The following is an 18,945-nucleotide window of genomic DNA, read 5'->3' as shown; positions in this document are numbered from 1 at the left end:
AGGCAGGTCCTGTTCTCATCGCTTGAAGGTGAACCTCTGAGGTCCCAAAATGGGCTTTACCTGAGGTCCCAAAAATGGCTCTGAGCTCAGGGGCAAAGGTGTGACTTGAATCCAGGTCATCTGCCTCCAGGTCTGTTCCCTGTCCTGCTGCTCTGCCTCAGGACAGACGCGGGGGGGTGGCTCGGTCAGTGAAGCCTCCGACTTCAGCTCAGGTCACGATCTCATGGTCCATGAACTGGAGCCCTGTGTCGGGCTCTGTGCTGACAGCTCGGAGCCTGGAGCCTGCTTCGGATTCTGTGTCTCTCCCTCTCTCTGCCCCTCCCCTGCTCACGCTCTCTCTCTCTCTCTCTCTCTCTCTCAAAAATAAACATTAAAAAAATTTTTTTTAAAACAAAAGGACAGACGGAATTTGAGTAGACGAATAATGGGCAGGGGAGAGAATCGCAGGCCAGAGGAAGTGCGTGAACACCTAGGCCACATGATGGCAGAGTGGGCTGGACATCTGCTTGTGGCCAGGCCATTGGTGTGTGTGAGCGTGAGCACAGGTGTCCATGCAAGGGGTGAGTCTCACAGCTAGTGCATGTGTGTGTATTTGTGTGTACATGGGTATCCGTGCACAGGTGTGTATTTTTGCACGTGTGTGAATGAGCACGGGTATCTGTGCAAGGGGTGAGCCTCTGTGGCTTCTGTGTGTGTGCACACGCGCGCACCTGCATGCACATGTGTGAGGTGTGGGCTGCACAGCTGTCTGTGTCAAGAGTGTCTCTGAGGCGTGTGCATGTGTGTGTACGAGCTGTGGGTGTCCATGTCTGTGACCTGTGTGGGTGTGTACCTCCTCCCCCTCTGGGTCCCCTCCTGTTCTCCCCACCCCCCGGGCAGCTGGGGAGCGTGCCCTCAGAAGTCCATTCCCTCTCCGGCAGCTCCCCAGGGCATCCCAGCAGCCAGCAGTCCTGTTTGATTCTGTTCATCCATAAATTATGGCTTACTGAGGAGATGAGAAGGAGTTGGGAGTGGGGGCAGAGCTCTGGCAAGAGACGGGCTCAGGTCTGCAGTTCATACCTGAAACCCAGCCTGGCTCCCAGCTGTTGCCCCACCCCCACCCCCCACTGGCCTCGGCCCTCCCCCTTCCTGCCATAGGGATTCACTGATGCTCTTGGTCGTGGTGGAGCCCTGGGGCAGGGATTGGGGTGCCCAGAATTGAGTAAGACGTGACCCCTGGCCTCTGCTGTCCTGTGGGGAAAAACTAGATGTGTATCTAGTTCAGTATTTTATTCAACACTCGTTGAGCGCCAGCTCCGTGGCCCAGACGTCTCTAATACAGGGCCGACGTGGTAATGCTATGGTAATAGCTAGCATTTATTGCCTACTTATTTTGTGTCCGGCACTGTGCTAAGCGCATCATATGTGCTAATTCCTTTAAACCTCACAATTGGCCTATGAGGCCCGTACTGTTATTAGCCCCCATTTACAGATGGGGACACAAAGGCACGCAAAGTTTAGGTCACACGTCGCAGAAGAATAAGAGCCAGGAGTTGAACCCAGAGAGTCTGGCTCCAGAGCGCTGGTGCTTAATCACTGCACCCGAAAAGAAGGGCGCCGGCGCAGGGTGATGGGAACTCAGAGGCAGGAGAAATTAATTCCCACTGGGGATATTATGGAAGGCTTCCTGGAAGAGGTGCTTTTCATCTGGGTATAGAAAAAGCAGGAACTGTCAGGCAAAGGTGGCATGGAGGAAGAATGAAGGAGGTCCTGGTGTGTGTGTGTGTATGTGTGTGTGTGTGTGTGTGTGTGTGTGTGTGTGTGTGTGTGTAAAAGAGAGAGGCTCAAACTCTGTCCTGCAGTCTCTCCCATCTCTTCCTTCCCATCTTGTGTGGGTGACGAGCGGGATACCATGCAAGCACTGAACATTTAACAATATTTACTGAGTACTTCCCATATGTTAGCCTGTCACAGAATATCCGGAATGAGCAGAGCAGATACAGCCCTTGCCTTTGTGGACCCTGTAGTCCGGGACAGAGTGGGTGCTTAATAAATGGTAACCTCTGTAATTATTATTCTTAGAGGCCTGAGGTTCTTACTCACCCATTCTTTGAACAAGCATTTGCCAAGCACCTGCTGTAGGCCCGGCTCCCTCCTTGGTTCTGGGAAGACAGTAGCGAACAGAGAGCAAGCCCTACCCTCAAGGAGCTGACATTCTAGAGGGGAAGACCGCGCATGAGCGTCTCGTCCACGCTCAGAGGCGGGCTGCCTTCTCGAGCACACAGGCTTTACCCTGAGAGCTCCTTGGCTGGTGGCATGGCCAGGAACGCAGGCCCCATCCACAGGACCCCGCCGGATCATCTTTAGTTCTGAGCTCTAGTCAGCTGACGTGCCCGCCACAGGCCTGGGCAGAGAGGCAGCAACAAACCTGAGCTTACACCTCACTCCCAAGACACCTCGGGGATCGGACCCGGGAAGCCTGGCTCACCCTGCCGCCCGGGCCTCCTGATGTCATCTGTCTGCCCTTGTCTGTGTCTCAGCCCCGGGACCCAGGATGTCTCCTCTGTCCAAGGGTAGGTTGTGGAACTCGGCCCTGTCAAAGGCTGACGAGGGCTGCAATATTTTCTTTCCCCAAATGTTAATATGCTGACGCTAAGGGGACTTGAAACCATGTATGTCATCGGAGGAAGGGTTAGAAGGGCCAGAACGGCTTTGCCTGGAGAAGACCGGAAGGGGACATGAGAGCTGTCGGCAAGGATTTGGAGGCCTGTCATGTGACAGAGGGAGCCGGCTGGTTCCCAGCAGCTCCGGAGGGCAAGCTGGGGAGCGAGGGGGGCCCGGTGGGGGGAGTTCTGGGGAGACAGATTCTGCTCAGCACGAGACACAGCAACCCTCCCTAATGATGCCTGTTGGTGGAGGGCCTGCCTCCTTCCTGTCACCCACAGGGCTGCCCAGAGGGTTTGCGCATTGCGGGGGGCCAGACTCCACAGAGGCCCCTTCCAGCCCCCAACAGAGTGGCTCCATGCTGTGGGAATGGGTTCGCTCCGGCTGGCAGGCAAGAACCCACGCCAGCACCCCTTGATGGCAATGTCACTAGCTGGCTGAGGACACCATGTCACTTTCGGTCACAGCATCAATGCAATTTGCAGTGACATGCATTTGTTCCACCCTGACTCCGAGGGCTCTCTGGGGGAAGCTGGGGGCCTGGGCGGGGGAGGGGTCAGACTCGTTGCCTGTAAGATGACAGCATCCACCCTGTGCTGTCGAGGATCCTAGGCTCCCCGATCTAGGGGGGTCGGCTTTTCCTTAGCCACCCATCTCTTTCTTCAAATGGAACTTTCTACAAAAACCCAAGATGTGAACCAGGGAGATGGTGCTGCCTTGTTGAAGAGAGCTTGAGAGACCATGGCCTCATCGGCTCAGCATCCGCCTCCGTAGCCCCAGAGAACCCTAAGGAACCCTGAGAAATTCCTGAGAACCCTAAGAGTTCCAAGGGGCACCCAAAGCAAAGAGAGTAGCCTTTGAACTGGGCTGCCTGGGTTTGAATCCTGGGTCCCCGACCTGCTATCAGAATGACCTCGGACAAGGTTCTTGACCCTCTTGTGTCTCAGTTTCCCCATCTGCAAAATGGGGACAACCGTAATGTTTACTAAAGTTGTTTGAAGGGCTGAGCTGTTACCCCGCGGGGAGCACCTAGGACACCTGGGTCGTCATCAGAGGAAGGGGCAGCTCTTTCACAGATGAAGGCATTGACATCCGAGAGGTTGATGGCCTTGCTCATGGCCACATCTGGTTAGTGGCCAGAATGGCCTCAGGCTCGTTTTCCTAGACTCCAAGCCCAGTGCTCATTCTGCATGCCCCCAGAATGCTAATTGTTTAAGATGGGCCCTCCCTGGGTCTCTGGGGACTGTTCCAAGTGTGTGCCCCCTGGCTTCTGGGATTGATAGGCTTTGTCCTCAGGGGCCCTCTTCCTACAGCAGGGGTTGAGAAACAGTTTTGAGGCAGCCCTTTTTTGGCAGAGAGAGGAGGTAGGCGCCTTTGAGAATCGCCCCATGGCCAAGATGTATGGAGGGGGGGCGGGGTGCATGAAGAGCGTGTTAGAGCAGAGGAACCCAGCTGGAACGGGCCTCCTACCACAGCACCACAGCTGCCAGAGCAAGAGCTTGCTAACACCCCCTCTGATCCTGCTCAAAAACCTTCCATGGCTCCCATGGCCTGCGAAACACAGCAGGCCCCTCAGCCTGACAGACAAGCCCCTTCCCCATCAGGCCCCACTGACCTAGTCCAGTTCCTCATACAACGTGCTCGACTCCTCTTTATCCCTTCTCCCCTTGGCTCTTGCTGCCTCCTATGCCTGGAATATCCTACCTCACCTCACAGCCATCCGCCAGACCACACCAAATACCCCTTCTCGCGGAAGCCTCCCCGGACAGCTCCCTAGTCCAGCGGTCACTTCCTCATTTGTGCTCCCAGAGCCCTCTGTTTACACCGGAGAGAAAACAAACACCATCAACCTTAATAATAATACCTATCTGTTGAGTGCTAACAATAACCCCACGGGTGGGCACCATTTTATCTTTACTTGAAGACACTGAGTGCTTAAGACCCTTGTCCAAGGCCGCTCGGCTATTAAGAGGCAGAAGCTTCACTCACACTTGGGTCTTTTCTTGGGTACTTTGGAGTCTGGAGCCCCAGGCTGTCTGTTCTGCCACTCACTGGTTCTGGGGCACCTGACATGCTAAGAAATAATTAGCTGAATTCTTTTTTTTTTTTTTTTAAGTTTATTTATTTTGAGAGGGGTGGGGAAGGGCAGAGAGAGAGAGAGAGAGAGAGAGGGAGAAACCCAAGCAGGCTCTGCACTGTCAGCACAGAGCCCGATTCAGGGCTGGAACTCATGATCTGTGAGATCATGACCTGAGCCAAAACCAAGAGTCTGATGCTCAACTGATTGAGCCACCCAGGCGCCCCGCCCCTCATGATAGATTCTTAATGGATAGTGGCTGAAGAAAGCTCAGTCCAAGAATGGAATTTATTTTATTTAAAAGCGAGTTCAGGGGCACCTGGGTGGCTCAGTCAGTTGAGCGTCCGACTCCGGCTCAGGTCATGATCTCGCAGTTCGTGAGTTCGAGCCCCGCGTTGGGCTCTGTGCTGACAGCTCGGAGCCTGGAGCCTGCTTTGGGTCTCCCTCTCTCTGCCCCTTCCCCGCTCATGCTCTGTCTCTCTCTGTCTCTCAAAGATGAATAAACGTTAAAAAAATTTTTTTTCAATAAAAATAAAAGCAAGTTCAGCAGAGGAAGGTATAAGGTCACCTGCTTTCCCAGACCCTTCCAGCAGGGCAGGGGAAGTTCCTATGGAGCTGGGGAAAGTGCAGGCCCCTTTCCTGGGACTTCGGTGGCAAGACCTATGGTTACTATGGCTACCACTGTCCCCACTTGTCTTGCCCCCCTTCCCTCAGAAGCCTGGAGGTTAAAGACCGAGGCCTGCCATTTGGCCTGAGAACTTTGGCAGATGTGACCCCTCCAGTCTGGCAGAGCTGTGTTCCTCCACCCCGGGCTGGGAAGGGCAGGACCAGTTCCTTGGTGCCTGCTGGTTGTCCAGGTCAGAGCTCCTGGGTACTGTGTGCCCTGAGGTTGACAGTGAACTGGGTGCAGGGACTTCCTGGGGGCCGAGCCTGTGGACCCCCGGACAGGAGGAAGCTTAGTTGGCCTGGCAGGTGGACAGGTGGGGACCAGATCAAGGTGGCCTTTTCCCACAGCTGGGAGGCTCAGGAAGTTGAGAAGGGAGAGGCAGGACCCAAGCAGGATTCTAGGGAGACCAAGTGCTAAACTGGCTGCCTACAGCACTAGAGTGGTGGCAGGAGGGAGCCCCGAGGGCCCTGAGAGCCGGGGGAACCGCTGGGCCCTTCTCCACGAGGCCCCACAGCCAAGCAAGAGAGACTGGGAGCCCAGAAGTTAAAACCGCAGGAAGCAGGACCAGACAGATACCGTCAACTCTTAATTACCACCATCGCTGGCACCGAAAAGCCCACGCAGGCTCCTCTGTAAATAAACAGTGTCTACTTGTCTTTAGGACGCATCCTAGTGCACACATATTTACAGTGCACGTGTGATCTATGCTGCTCTCTTTCGACTCACTCCCCCACATGAGAATTTCTGGTGAAATTTTGCTTTCCTTGCATTTGGTTTGGGCTCGTGTTTGCAACCACCTGGGAGAAGGCAGGGAGGAGGTTGAATCCACATTTCCACAGGAGAAAACTCAGTGGTTATGCGACTCGTCCAAAGCCACAGCTAGTGAGTGGTGGGATTTGCACAGAAACCTGGCATCTTCCTCCCAGGGCAGGTGTATCACCGTTGCCACTCCTGAAGTATGAGACCCCTGAGCTCTTGGAATGGAAGCTGCCGGGTGGCCCCTGTGAGCATTTAAGACAGGAGCCTGTCTTAGGTGGGACTGGAGCCTACAGGGTAGGACCTGAGGCTGAGGCTGAGGCTTGGTCAGGGTGTACAGAGGCCACTTGGGTGGGCTTCCAGCCCAAGGAAAGCTGAGCTAAAGGGACTGAGGGCTGGTCTGAGAATTCCAGAAATTCCCTCTTTGACTACACATGTCGCTGTTGAGTTTGGGCCAGATACTTCTGAGGGTCTGTTAGTGCCCGTGGGTCAGGTGGCCTGAGAGAGACTGTAGGAACTAGTCATCGTCCTTTGGGCAAAGTCGGCTGGCATTGTGGCTCAGTGTTGGAGGGGATGGAAGAGTGCTGGGCAGGAAGGTTGTGCAGAGGCAGTGGCTTTTTTAGGGGGGTTGGAAGTGTCCACTGAGGCCTGGCTGGGCTGGGGGGCACACTTGGCCTCTCCCTTTGAGATGTCAAGTTTGGGGGATGGTGTGGATCCTCTGGACTCAGCAGAGCCCATGCAGGGAGGGCCTGGGAGGAACGTCAACCTGCACAATTCCCCCATTTTACAGATGAGGAAACTGAGGCACAGAGAAAAGAAGGAACTTCCTAAGGTCAGCCAGCAAGGTCTCGCTGGGAATAGAACTTGAGACTCAGAACTCCCAGTGGGGGGACAAATGGAAGGACCGGGTGATTGTTCTGGGGGGCTCTGAGCCAAGGGAGGGTGGCTGGCCCTGGCCAATGAGGGTCTGACCTGTGTGTGTCCTCCCCAGGGGCGCCCACCCGCGATGTTCTGCTGGTCTCTGCCATCATCACCGTCAGCCTTAGCGTCACTGTCGTCCTCTGCGGCCTCTGCCACTGGTGTCAGCGCAAACTGGTGAGGCTCTTGAGGGCCCGGGGGTTGGGGCCTGGCCCTGCACCCCACCCCCCACAACTACTGGCTCGTGAACCCGCCCAAGGGCGCGCGCAGATGATCCACTTGCCCACGTCGTCAGGCACGTTTCCGCAGAATTTCACACGCATGCACGCACTGCGTTTGCTTGGATGTTGGCCCCATCTGTCTGGGTGTACACCCAGAACCACACACCTAGGGACACGTTTGTGGACAGACGTGGGTCTCAGGCGTTCCACACGCTCGCAACTACACGCACACACGCCCCACCTGCGGCATAAAGAACCTTACGCTTCCGCGCAGACGGAGAATCTAGGCCCCCTCCAACCCCAGTGCCTCCCGCCCCACTCCCTGCCGCCCACTGCCCCACCTCCCCAGGGCTGGGCGTGGCCGAGCCCTGTCTCCTGGCCAATGAGGAGGCGCTTCCCGCCCCGCCCCACCCCCAGCTCCCGCACATCCATCCTGGTTCTTGGGGTTTGTACAAGCACAAACGGCTTCTTTTCATTTTTAACGAGGGCTGGGGAATTAACGAGCAGGATTAGGCCATCAATAAGTAACGAGACCATCAGGAGGGACATTCATCACCCGAAGGCCCCGGGAGGGGGAGCCGGGCTGAGCCGTCTACCCGCCTGCAGCCACCAGTTCCCCAGAAGTGGCTGCAAGGCTAGACGCCCCCCTCACCACCACCCCGCTTCCCCTCCTCCTCCCCTACCCCAGTCCTGCTGTCCCAACCCAGAAGTGCAGTGGGGACTTTGGGGGGGTGGGGGTGGGGTGCGGTGGGGCACTCCTAAAGGTGGACCCGGAGGTGTCCCAGATGTGGGGACTTTCCTGGGTAGGTGAGGAAGGGTCCCTGGCAGGTACCTCCATTTCCCAGATTGTGCACGGTGGGAGTGGGGGCCAGGTGTCACTGCCTGGTCACAGAGGGGCCTTAAGGATGAGGCGAGGAGGGCTGTGGCCGTGGGCACTGTGTAGGTAGGGGCTTCAAGCCCCAATCCTATGGAAGGAAAGGGAGCAGATACCTCTGGGAAGGACCCGAGAGGCCCATAACCCAGCAGGTCTCCTTCAGGAAAGGCACAATCAGGAACTGGGAACACGGCTCTCCATCCTGGGATATTCAGCTTCAGGTGGCTCCTTCCTCTGGGGAGGAGCCATGGAGAAGGCCCCCTTGTGCCCCAAGTATGAGCATATGCATAACCTGGGCCCACTCTGGGTGTGGGAGTGCAGGTATGTGGAGACAGGCTGGCTGCCTGCATTGTCCCTGGATCTCCCGTGTCTGCATCTGGGGAGGTGGAGGAGGGGGCTTGGCCACGTGCCTACGTATGCGAGTGTCCTCAGAGGCCGTGGGAGTGGCTGAGCACGCACACACTGCAGCCCTGTGCGTCTTGTTGCGGGGCCTGTCGGCCTGTCGGCCTGTCGGGCTGTCCATCTGTCTGTATGTGTTTGAAGACAGAGGAAAGTGTATGAGCAGGCCCTGCGGGTGACCTTGAGTGGGGGGCTTTGTGCTGAGTGCATCGACTTTGAGGGTATTGGTGCAGTGTGTGTGTGTGTGTATGTGTGTGTTCACCTCTGCATGATGGGATGTGCTTCTCATCAGATCCCCACCGGAGTGAGCTGAAGCTTGCTTCGTCCCCACTGTCCCGGCCTCTTGTGGTAAGTGCTGCAGTGTGTGTGTGTGTGTGTGTGCGCGCTGTGGTAAGAGCCTCACCCCCACCCCACTCACCTGGGGACCAGCATCCGAAGATGACAGCTTTTTGTAGCAGATGGGGGGCTGTTAGTGCGGGAAGCCCTTCAGGCATCTTACAGCCCCAGCCCCTCCTCCCAGCCTCCAGCCAGGAACTTCTCCAGGGGTCCAAGCCACAGTCTGTCTGTCCCTTTTGACTTTCTCCCCTGAGCTGCCCAGCCCCCAACCCTGCCACAACCCCTCCCACAGCCCCCCACATCAGAGGGACCTGGGGGCTTTCTGCCTGGACTGTCTCTGTGCTTTATGGAAGGGGCTTTAAAACGCTCCCTGCACAGTTACTGGGCTCTCCTTGCCCGCCTGTCCCCCCAGCAGCAGTGATGTGATACCCTGACAGCCCAGATCCCATTTCCAAACATTAATAACTTCCTTAATCTCCAGCTGGCTTTTTCCAGATCAGCCTGGCCAACCCCCTCCCTGAGAAGCAGGCTGATGGTATTGGGTTCCTCTGGAGCCACCCAGTGTCTCCTGGACGCTGCCTGGGTTTCCTATCATTGCCCCATTAACATCCCCCTGCCCCCCAAGTCAAGTCCTGCCCACGTTCCTGTCCCCCATAGTCCCACGGCTCCTGCTGCAGAGTGATCATTGCAGCCAGAGGGGAAAGTTCTCTGAGCTGTGGGAGAAAGAGGGGCAGGCCCTGGATGAACTGGGGACAGCCCACCCCAGCCAGGCCTGGCCTGGGGGAGGGGCAGCTGACCGGCCTTAGAAGCAGGTGCTGACTGAGGCAGGTTCTCCAGCCGAGGCCAGGGAGAGACAGGAGAGGGAGTGAGGGGTGGGGTTGGAGGGTCCTCCCTGGGCCACACTGCCTGAAGTGTGGGGGAATGCTGGGGATGGGGCTCTTCCCTGTGTCCTGCCCAGAGAAGGGCCCTTGGCCAGCATGGAACAACCCCAGGCCCTGATCTTCCCAGGCCAGACTGGGCATTGTTCGGGATTTGAACTTCTGGGTAATGATGGGACAGAGCAGAGCTGGAGCTGAGAGAGGGCAGCTTTTGTAGACTCAGAGGATCCAATACCTCTGGTTTTTTTAACTCTTAAAGTTTTGGCTCAGAGGCCACAGCTGGGGCTGAGTCCCCAGGGCAGGTGGGGCACTGCAGGGGTGGGGGGGGGGGCGCTCCCATGTGATCATTTTTTTTGAGAACTGCTGGGTACCAGCTTCGATACCGAGTACTAGAGACCAAACAGTCCCTGCCATTTTGGGCTGTGTTCCCCCGGGGTGGGAGCTAAAGTAAAGCCAGGAGAGAAGTAGTAATTTCTGCGATGAGAACCTGGAAGGATGAGGGACCCAGGGCTCATCTGGAGACAGCACACCTTTTCAGAAAGGAGGAAAAGGAGGTCAGAGAGGGCAAGGAGCTTCAACCGGGGTGACGTGGGGAAGGTGTGGCATTGCTGGGACCAGGACCCAGTCGCCCCTGAGACCTGAGGGCGCTGGAGATGGAATGAGGACCCACCCCCTTCCCCACACCATTCTGGGGGTTCTGCTACCTCTGCCCAGCTCCCCAAATGGGCGGCTCCCGTGCCCTGGCAGGGGCTGCGGCTGGCAGGAGTGTCGGGGGAGCACGGGGAGCACCGTGGTGCGGCTTTCATTTTGCTTTAGGGCGGGCGGAGTCATCGAGTGTTGTGGCTGTGGTGTCGGTGCACATGTGGGATGTTGGGGAAACGTGTGTGCACGTGTCAGTGTGTGTGTGTGTGTGTGTGTGTGTGTGTGTGTGTGCTGCCACCCCACTGCCCGCATCAGCCCTGGGCCCGCCCCAGGCCCATGGCCCATTGGTGCACGTGAGGACGCTTGGTGACAGTCAGGAATGTTAATGGTGCTGGACGCTGCATGAGCTAAATTTAGAAACCCAAACCGAGAAGGTGAATGGCACTCACCTTCCCGGCAGCAGGCCCAGTCCCCAGCTCAGCCATGGCCCTTCCTGGAGCCAGGGGACCCAGAGCGCCTGGACGGCAGGCCATGCCCTTCCCCCCCCCCCCACCTCTGCTCAGGCAGGCGTGAGGAACTCTGGGGTGCTGGTCGGCTGCCCCAGCCTCAGAGCTGGGGGGCAGCCTTTCTTCCCAAAGCTGCCTTCCTATAAAGGAGAGAGCTCCAGCCCCACTCTGCCTTACTGCCTGAGGCAGGAGGACCCCAGGGAGCCCCCAGACAGTGCTGGGCACTGTCCTGGGCACGACTGGGCACGAGGCCCTCTCCCCGCCCCCGCCGTTCACGTCACTGGCCACTGCCAACCTTGCCCTGCAGGATGCCACCCCCACCATCTGGGAGCGGTGACGTGGCCAGGCGCCTGAGAGCCGTCTGTCCGTGGCAGAGGGAGATGTGTTTCTGGGAGCCGGGCCAGAGCCCCAGGAGACAGGCAGACAGGAGGGGCCCCATCCCTGGGGGTCAGGGATGGGGTGCCAGTCAAGGAGCGGAGTCGGTCCTAGAGCCTTATGGGGCCAAGGAGTTACCAACCGGGGAGCAGGTACCGTGGTGACGCCTTCACACCTTGGCCTCAGATCTTGTTGCCAAGGCCGGGCCCAGCCCACTCCCCTCCCCAGGCCCGTTCTGGGGAGGCAGGGAGGGTGCAGTCCTGTCTCCCAGGAGTGACCCTGGTGCTGTCTCCACAGGGCAAACGCTACAAGAACTCCTTGGAGACCGTGGGCACGCCAGACTCAGGGCGTGGGCGCAGTGAGAAGAAGGCCATCAAGTAGGTGCCAGGCTTCGAGTTTGGGGTGGGAGCACCCAGGCAGCCCAAGTGGGAGGAGCCTCCCCCCTCCCCAGAGCTGGCCACATGCATTCAGTTTCCCCCTCACGCCTTGGGGCCATTCTCTTTCCCTGCCCCCCCCCCCGCCGGCCCCCACACACTTCCAGCACCTCAGGGTGGCCCCAGGGCTCCACCCTTTCTGCCTGTGTCCCTCAGACCCTCACAGCGTTCCAAGGACCCCAGCCCCATCTTCCGGCTGCTCTCACTCCCAGCACTGTCTGCCTCTTCCCTCAACCCTGGTTGCTGGTTCCTCCACATCACACACCATCCCCACCCCCCTCCTAGCTCCCCTGCATATCCGAGCTCCTCCCGCAGCCCCTGGGCTGGGATCCCCTCTCCTGGGGTGCTCAGGCTCTCATTGAAGACCTCAGCAGTACCCTGAGGGTGACTTGGAAGGTGGGCAGACCTCAGTGCCGGGTCACCTGGGGAAGCGGAGCAGTGGGGACTCTTCCCTTCTCTGTCACTCCTGGCCCCCAAGGCCTGTCTTGCTGCCTCTGAAGCACCCAGACTTCCCGCTCTGAGATCCCTCTTCAAGTAGGCAGGCTTGCCTTCCCGGACCGCCTTGGCCACGGTTGCTGGGATGCAAAAAGGGAAGCCCCCCGCCAACCTCCCCACCTGGCCAGAGGCTCGGAGCGGGAGGGTTCTCTCGAGAGCCTTCTCTGCTGAACGCAGGCCTTCACTGGGGGGGGGGGGGGGGGGCTGTCAGGCTGAGGGAGGGCTGGGTGCCCCTCCATTCTAGCCTGGCGAGGGCCGAGCCTGCCAGCAAGGGGCTTGGCCTGAAGGAGAGCCGCCCCACCCTGCCTCCCTTTAACTCAGAGCCCCCACCAGCCCTGCCCCACACCTTCTCTCCTGCCCCCTTCCCACTGCCTAGTCTGTCCCCCTTCCTGTCCATCCTTCTCCCTTCTTCTCTTCCCACTCCCTTCTCCCTCTCCCCTGCTCCTGAGGGCTCCCTCCCTGTTCCTCCTCTGTTTTCATCTCTAGCTCTGACCCTGTTTGGGGCCTTCACAGAAGCTTCCGGTGGGTGTGTGTCTGTGGCGGTTGGGGGGGCGGGGGAGGTGGGCAAGTGGCGGGGTGGGTCTGCCGAGGTTGGGGGTGGGAGGAGGCTCGGGAGGAGGCCTCGGGGAGCCTTTGAAGCTGGGTCTGGTTGCGCACTCTCCAGTCTTCAAAGCCAAGAGCTGGCAGGTCTCAAGGGCTGTGGCAGAGCCCAGGCCCCAGGCTTCCCGAAGGCAGAGAGGGACCACGTGGGGCCAGCCCAGCACCTCCGCCGCCTCCAGACCAGGCCCCTAACCCAGTTTGCAGCTGGGCCAGGGGGTCTGTCTCTCCCAGGTGACCGTAACCTGGGGTTGTATGTGTTCTGGATAGTCGTGGAAAGGGCCTGTGAGAGGAGACGGGATGCCCAGCAAGGAGGGCAGGCAGCAGGCTCCGCAGGCTGGGACAGCATCCATGAGTGCTCTAAGACCAAGGGGGGCAGCAGTGGGTCCCCCACTTCTCTGTAGCCCTGCAGCCCCTGCCCCCTCCCACCCTGCTGAGCTGTCACAGCCTCTGCCTCAGAACCACCACCGGTTCATGTCTATATGCCCTTAGGTTCCTACGCCTTTACCTCTTGCCAGGGCCCAAAGCCAGTACAGTGGCAGGAAGTAAGGCTCACCCACTGCACGATCTCCTCCTGGGCTTAGGACCTCTTCCGAAGGGATCTTTTGTCAAGGATCCCAGGAAGTTGCATTCTTCAGCAGTGCTTCCCAAACTGTGTTCCTCAAAGCACTCCGTCAATGATTAATAGTCACTCTATGAATCATTGAGGTTTCATGGGTTCCATGACCAACTAAGTTTGGGAAACACTGCACACTGTATCTCCCTCTTGGAGATACTGGTATTCATTGACACATTAAAGGCTCTGAGAAGTCCTGCAGTAGAGGAACCTGTGTTTCCCAAACTTTTAAAATTAAAGATCCTCTTTTCCAGTATCGCAACAGACAACATGAGGGACCCTGAAGCTCCTTGGAACAGAGGGTGGGAGACCAGCCTTGCAGTGATGACCCTGGTGGCTCTTTCTCTCCAGGACCTAGGATTGGATGGCCCTCGATTTTGGAGATCTGGAGGGGGCAGGGGGAGGGAGGCCTTCCAACTGTTCCATCTCTGTTATGCTGGAGGAGGGGGACCAAAGGATGTCTCTGGCAGGGAAAGGGTCTTCTGCTGAGGGATCTTCCCCAGGGAGGGGCCTCCCAGTGCTGAGGTCTGTCCTGCCTCTCCCACCCTAGCCTCCACTGCCCTACTCACAAACTGGCTCAGGACTTTGGCTTTGAACCCCGTGTAGGCGGTCCTTGTGAGACATTTCCAGGGTGCACTCTGGACAGACATGTGCTGTCCACACCCCCCTTGGGCGGGGACCACCATCTCCTCTGGGCCTGTGGTGGCAGCTCAGCTTCTCTCCTTTGTTCCCAAGTCTAAGGCTGAGAACCAAGGTCAAGGTCAAGGTGAAGCTCCAGCGGTTGGGGGGGGGGAGAAGCAGGCCCCCCAAGAACAAGTTTGCTCCATCTCCAGGGGGTGTGCCTCCCCCACAGTGCCCTTCCCCGCTCCCAGCAGGGCCCTCGCCTTGGACTTGAGCAATGGCACAGCCCCAACACAAGCCGGGCCCATGCCCCACAGCCCTCCCTGGGGCCCCTTCCCCTAGATGCACTTCTGAGGTCTCAGGCATGGCTCCCTTCTGGAATGTTCCTCTGGCCTGTTTCTTCTGCCTTTCCTCTCCCTGTGCTCCCAGGCCTGCTCCTCGGGGCCCCAGGAGCCTGACAGACAAGCTGATGGAGCCCCTTGTCCTTGGCTCCTGGGATCTCCAGGCTGTGCTTTCTGACGGCTGAGGTTTCTGCAGCCTGCCCCCAACGGAAGTCCCCACATTCTCTGTGCTTCCAGCATATCTGCTTCGTTGGTATGACTTGTCTCAGAGCAGGAGGGGGTGGGAAGACTGGGGCCAAGGGTCCCTTCCAGACTCCACCTTGGAAAGGGACAGGGGCACAGGGAGAGGCTGCCGTGGCTGGCAGGTCAGGTACGTGTCAAGGGCCCGAGGTCGAGCGTGCCCATCAGCCCCCACAGAGAAGGGCAGGCTCCCCGCCACCACGGGCCCCAAAACATTGGACCTGAAGGGCTCCTGGTGACTTTGGTCACACCCTCAGCAAGGTCAGGGGCCTGGAGGTGCTTCTCGTTTCTGGGGGCGGAGGGGGCGACCCAACCACCACGTCTCCACCGAGACCCCACCAATGTCACGGAAAGGCCATGTCCTAGGAGGGGAGAGAGCAGAGGAGGCTGGGGGACCTCAGGCCAATGGGAGGAGGAGAAAGACGGGGCCGGGCGCCCGGCCTGCCCCAGGAGTGGCTCAGTGGAGGTGGATGGAAGAGGGGAGAACCTCAGGTCTCCCCTGGGAGAGCTGACAGCCCAGCGGTTACAGCCAGCCTTCTGGGTTTGGCAGGCAGGGAGGCCGAGGCCAGGCGGGGGGCAGGGAGGGGGGCCACCCAGCCAGTTGGCGGCAGGGTCTGATCTACCTTTCCGCTCTTTCCAGCCAGAAACCGGTACCCTCTCCTTCTCCCGCTGCCCTCGCCATCCCGCCCCAGGCCTGTCCCCCGCCCGCTCTCCTCCCCTCCTCTCTCAACATCTTTCTCTCTCCCACCAGCTTCCCGGGTGCGAGGCTCCAGTGGTGCCTGCCTGCAGCTCGCCTCCTTTCCGCGCGGCTTCTCCCGGCCCTCGAGTGTGTGCGCGTGTGCGGGCGCGTGCGTGTGTGTGCCGGCCGCCTCTCTTCCTCCCGCAGGAGCAGACCCTGGCCCCCTCCGCTCTGTGTGCGCCCGGCCCCCGGGGCCCCGGTCCCCCCTCTGCCCCCGCAGGACTTGCAGCTCTTGTTTCTTCTTGTATCTCCCTGTTTTCTCCCCTCTCTCTCTGCCCCTCCAGCGATCTAGACAGAGACTTTTGGAATAACAATGAGAGCACAGTGCAGCAGAAATGGAGCTCCTATCCTCCCAAGGAGTTTATTCTAAACATTTCACCCTACGCCCCTTATGGCGACCCACGACTGTCCCTCAAGTGAGTGACTTTACCTGGTTTGATCATATGTACCGAGTATCCGCGCACGCCCTCCTCCCCCTCCCGGCCCTCACCGCCCCTCCTGCTCCTCTCCCCGGACTTCCCCACCCACGCACCCATGGGCAGGCTGACCATGGAGACGAGCAACCCCTCCTGCCTCCCCTCGCCCGCCTGCCCCTCTCCCGTCCCCTCCCCCAGGGCCAGCCACGCAGGAGAGCCCCCCCGCAGCCCCCCCGGGGCCCCCCACCCCACCCCTCTGTGCAGTCAGGATGGGGTTGCCCGTTCGGTCCCTCCCTCTCGGTGTGGCTCGCTTTCTCCTCCCCGCTGTGTGCTGCTGCCCTGGCTGCTCGGTGGTCGGTGGTCGGTGGTCGGTGGTCGTGGTCGTGGTGGCGGTGGCGGTGATGGCGGTGACGGTGGTGGTGGTGATGAACTCTGACTAACACGGCTTTCTCTTTCTCCCTGCCTTGGGGCCTCCTGGCCTGGACAGCCCGCTCTTCCTCCGTCGTTAACCCTTCGTTGTCCTGTGGGATAGACTTGGAGGTGGCTGCCCTCCCCCCACCCCCGCCGCCCCTGCCCCAGGCGGTGGGGAGGGGCCCCCCCTCCGTTGTCGTGGTGCGTTGTTCTCCGACCCCCCGCCCGCCCGGTCCCCTCTCTCCTCTCTGCAGGCTCTGCTGTTAACCCATTTGCAGTGCTGATGTCTCTCTCTCTCTCTCTGTCTGTCTCTTGTCCGTCTGTCTCTCTCTCCTCCTCTCTCGCTGTCTCTCTCTTCCTTTTATCTGTCGTTGTTTTTCTTCCTCTTCCACCCCACCCCCCCCACCCCCACGTGTGGCCTGCCCTCTCTCCCCCACCGCCACCCCCGGTGCCCCTCTGGCCCGGCTGCCTCCTGCGTGCCTCCAGTGGCACCCTCCTGTCGGGCGCCAAAGTGGCCGCTGCGGCGGGGCTGGCGGTGGAGCGGGAAGGCCGGCTGGGGGAGAAGCCGGCACCGGCGCCGCCACCCGGAGAGGACGCCTTGAGAAGCGGCGGGGCCGCCCCCAGCGAGCCGGGCAGCGGCGGCAAGGCGGGGAGAGGCCGCTGGCGGACGGTGCAGAGCCACCTGGCCGCAGGGAAGCTCAACTTGTCCAAGTGAGTGATGGCCCCATGGCCGCCGGAGCCGTGAGCTCGGGCCTGCCCCCGTCCAGGGTGGACAGCGGGACCCCCTGGCACGCCCGCTGCTGCCCCCAGAGGTGCCGTCCTCGGCCCCTGGCTCATTCCATCCCTTCATGAGACTCCCGTCATCCTTGCCATCGGGCGCAACTAACAGCCACACGGTGTCGCATCTCAGCCTCCGGCTGCTGCCGCCCTCATCGGTCTCTTTCCTTGCCAGTGACCAAGTCATTCCATTTCCTGCCCCCACGGCAGCTTCATTTCAATCCTGGGGTCATCCCATCCTCTTTGACCGGCCGCCCCATCTCAGCCGTCAGTTCATCCCTCTGCTGGCCACCGCGGTTGCTCAGCCATCGGACCATCCCATCCCCCGGGGAGCTGGCCCACTCTCAGCCTGTGTATGCCGCTCATCTGCCACCGCGCCTTCCCTCTTGCAGCCAGCAGATGGCTCTAGACCCAGCGGCTGAGCCATTCCATTTTTGACCGTCCGGCGCCTCCATCGGCTTGCCCCACTCTTGCTTGCACCATGACACCATCCGTCCTGCGAGGCCACCACGAGCAGCGGGGCTGTCGCTATCGGTTCATCCTCACCTCGGCCATCCCCACTGGCTGTCCCAGTCTTGGGCAGCGAGCCGTCCCACTGTCAGCGGTTGGGTTGTGTGTTCCTGGCGGTTGGGTTGCTGAGCCCCAGCGAGCTTCTCTTTTCTGACGAGGGCGGTCTGGACGTCGGACAGAGGGCCGTTTCCTTTTGAAGAGCTCTCTGAGCTTGCCGAGCGAGACAGTGCCTCTCGTGGGCCATGGACGTAGGGCTGCCCACCCCCCCACCCCCCCCCCCGTTCTCAGCAGAGGGTGGTCTCTCCTCCTCCACCATGGGGCAGCCTTATTCTCATCTGGGCTTGTAGAACCTTCCATTTCCCCAGAGCTGAGCCCTTTCAGGCTCTAAATCCTTTGAACTGTGACCCTTCTCATCCACTGGGACTCAGGTTCCCTTTTCGGCTGTTACAATTGCCTCCTTCCCAGCTAAAGGGAGCGGCCTCTCACTTAGAAGACCAGCAGCCCTGACCCTTCCGTAGCTGTGGGCTGTCCTGTTCCCTCCAATCAGGCTCCTCCTGGTTCTCTTCAGCAGGCCTGTGATTCCCGCCTTTGGGACCACTGACGGCCCCCGTGTTGAGACCATATTTGCTTGTCGGCCTGAGGGGACACAGGTGGATTTCTGCCCTGACGTGGAGCCTCAAGAAGGTCTCCGAGGGAGGCCCCACACCACCCCCCCCCCCCACTCAGAGATCCAGGCCCAGCGCCCCGCCCTCCCCAGCCTGCTCCGGACACAGACTCCAGGCCGGCTGAAGCCTTCGTGCCATCCGCTGGCTCCGGGCCTGGAGGCACCAAGTTTAGTTTCCTGTGACTGAGAGGTTGTAAATTGGACTAATTTTGGATGTGATAGGAAATCAAAATGAGGCCAGCAAGGAGGAGGAGGAGGCCGTCCGAGGATCGTCCTCCCCTGCCTCAGCCTGACCCCAGGGAGCTGCGGGCCTACCTGGCCGGCCAGGCCTGGGCCTGTCCCTGGTGGTGGCCCCCACTCCAGACCTGAGCCAGGCAAGACTGCTGCCCTCTCCAGGACCCCAGCCAAAGCTATGTTTTGCCTCTCTCTCTCTCTCTCTCTCTTTCTCTCTTTCTTTCCCTTTCTCTCTCGTTCTCTCTCTCAGCCCACAGGGGCAGCCTAACTATTGTGCTTTGGTTCCCAGGGTAGGCTCGGGATGAGCAAAGCTGAGGTCTGGCTGCAGTGGTGAAAGTGGTTCCAAGGCCCTGGGGCCCCTCCCTCAGGCAGCCCCCCCCCCCCGCCTCCCCCAAGGGGACACAGCTGCCCTGTGGTCCTAGACCAGGAGTCGGCAAGCTTTCTCTGTAAAGGGCCAGATAGGAAATACTTAGGCTTTGCAAGTCACATAGTGCCTTTTAGGACTACTCAAGCCTGTCACAGCCATAGACAGGATGTGAATTAATGACAACGCGTTCC

General features: G+C 59.6%; 1 protein-coding gene across 2 annotated transcripts in view; it reads left to right on the top strand.

Annotated features, from left to right (window-relative positions):
• Nucleotides 1-18,945, top strand: part of SYT7 (synaptotagmin 7) — a 61,099-nt gene that overhangs the window by 17,775 nt on the left and 24,379 nt on the right. Inside the window, exons 2-5 of one of the 2 annotated variants that reach the window (XM_042905524.1) lie at nt 7,135-7,238; nt 11,590-11,669; nt 15,660-15,791; nt 16,689-16,913. In XM_042905524.1, the coding sequence (XP_042761458.1) occupies nt 7,135-7,238; nt 11,590-11,669; nt 15,660-15,791; nt 16,689-16,913 (541 nt within the window). The remainder of the gene's footprint in view (nt 1-7,134; nt 7,239-11,589; nt 11,670-15,659; nt 15,792-16,688; nt 16,914-18,945) is intronic. The other variant, XM_042905523.1, reaches the window with a different exon arrangement.

This window comes from Panthera leo, chromosome D1, assembly GCF_018350215.1.
Source record: "Panthera leo isolate Ple1 chromosome D1, P.leo_Ple1_pat1.1, whole genome shotgun sequence".
Classification (NCBI taxonomy): domain Eukaryota; kingdom Metazoa; phylum Chordata; class Mammalia; order Carnivora; family Felidae; genus Panthera; species Panthera leo.
The sequence above is the reverse complement of the archived record's forward strand: the minus strand, read 5'-3'. Positions and strand labels throughout refer to the sequence as shown.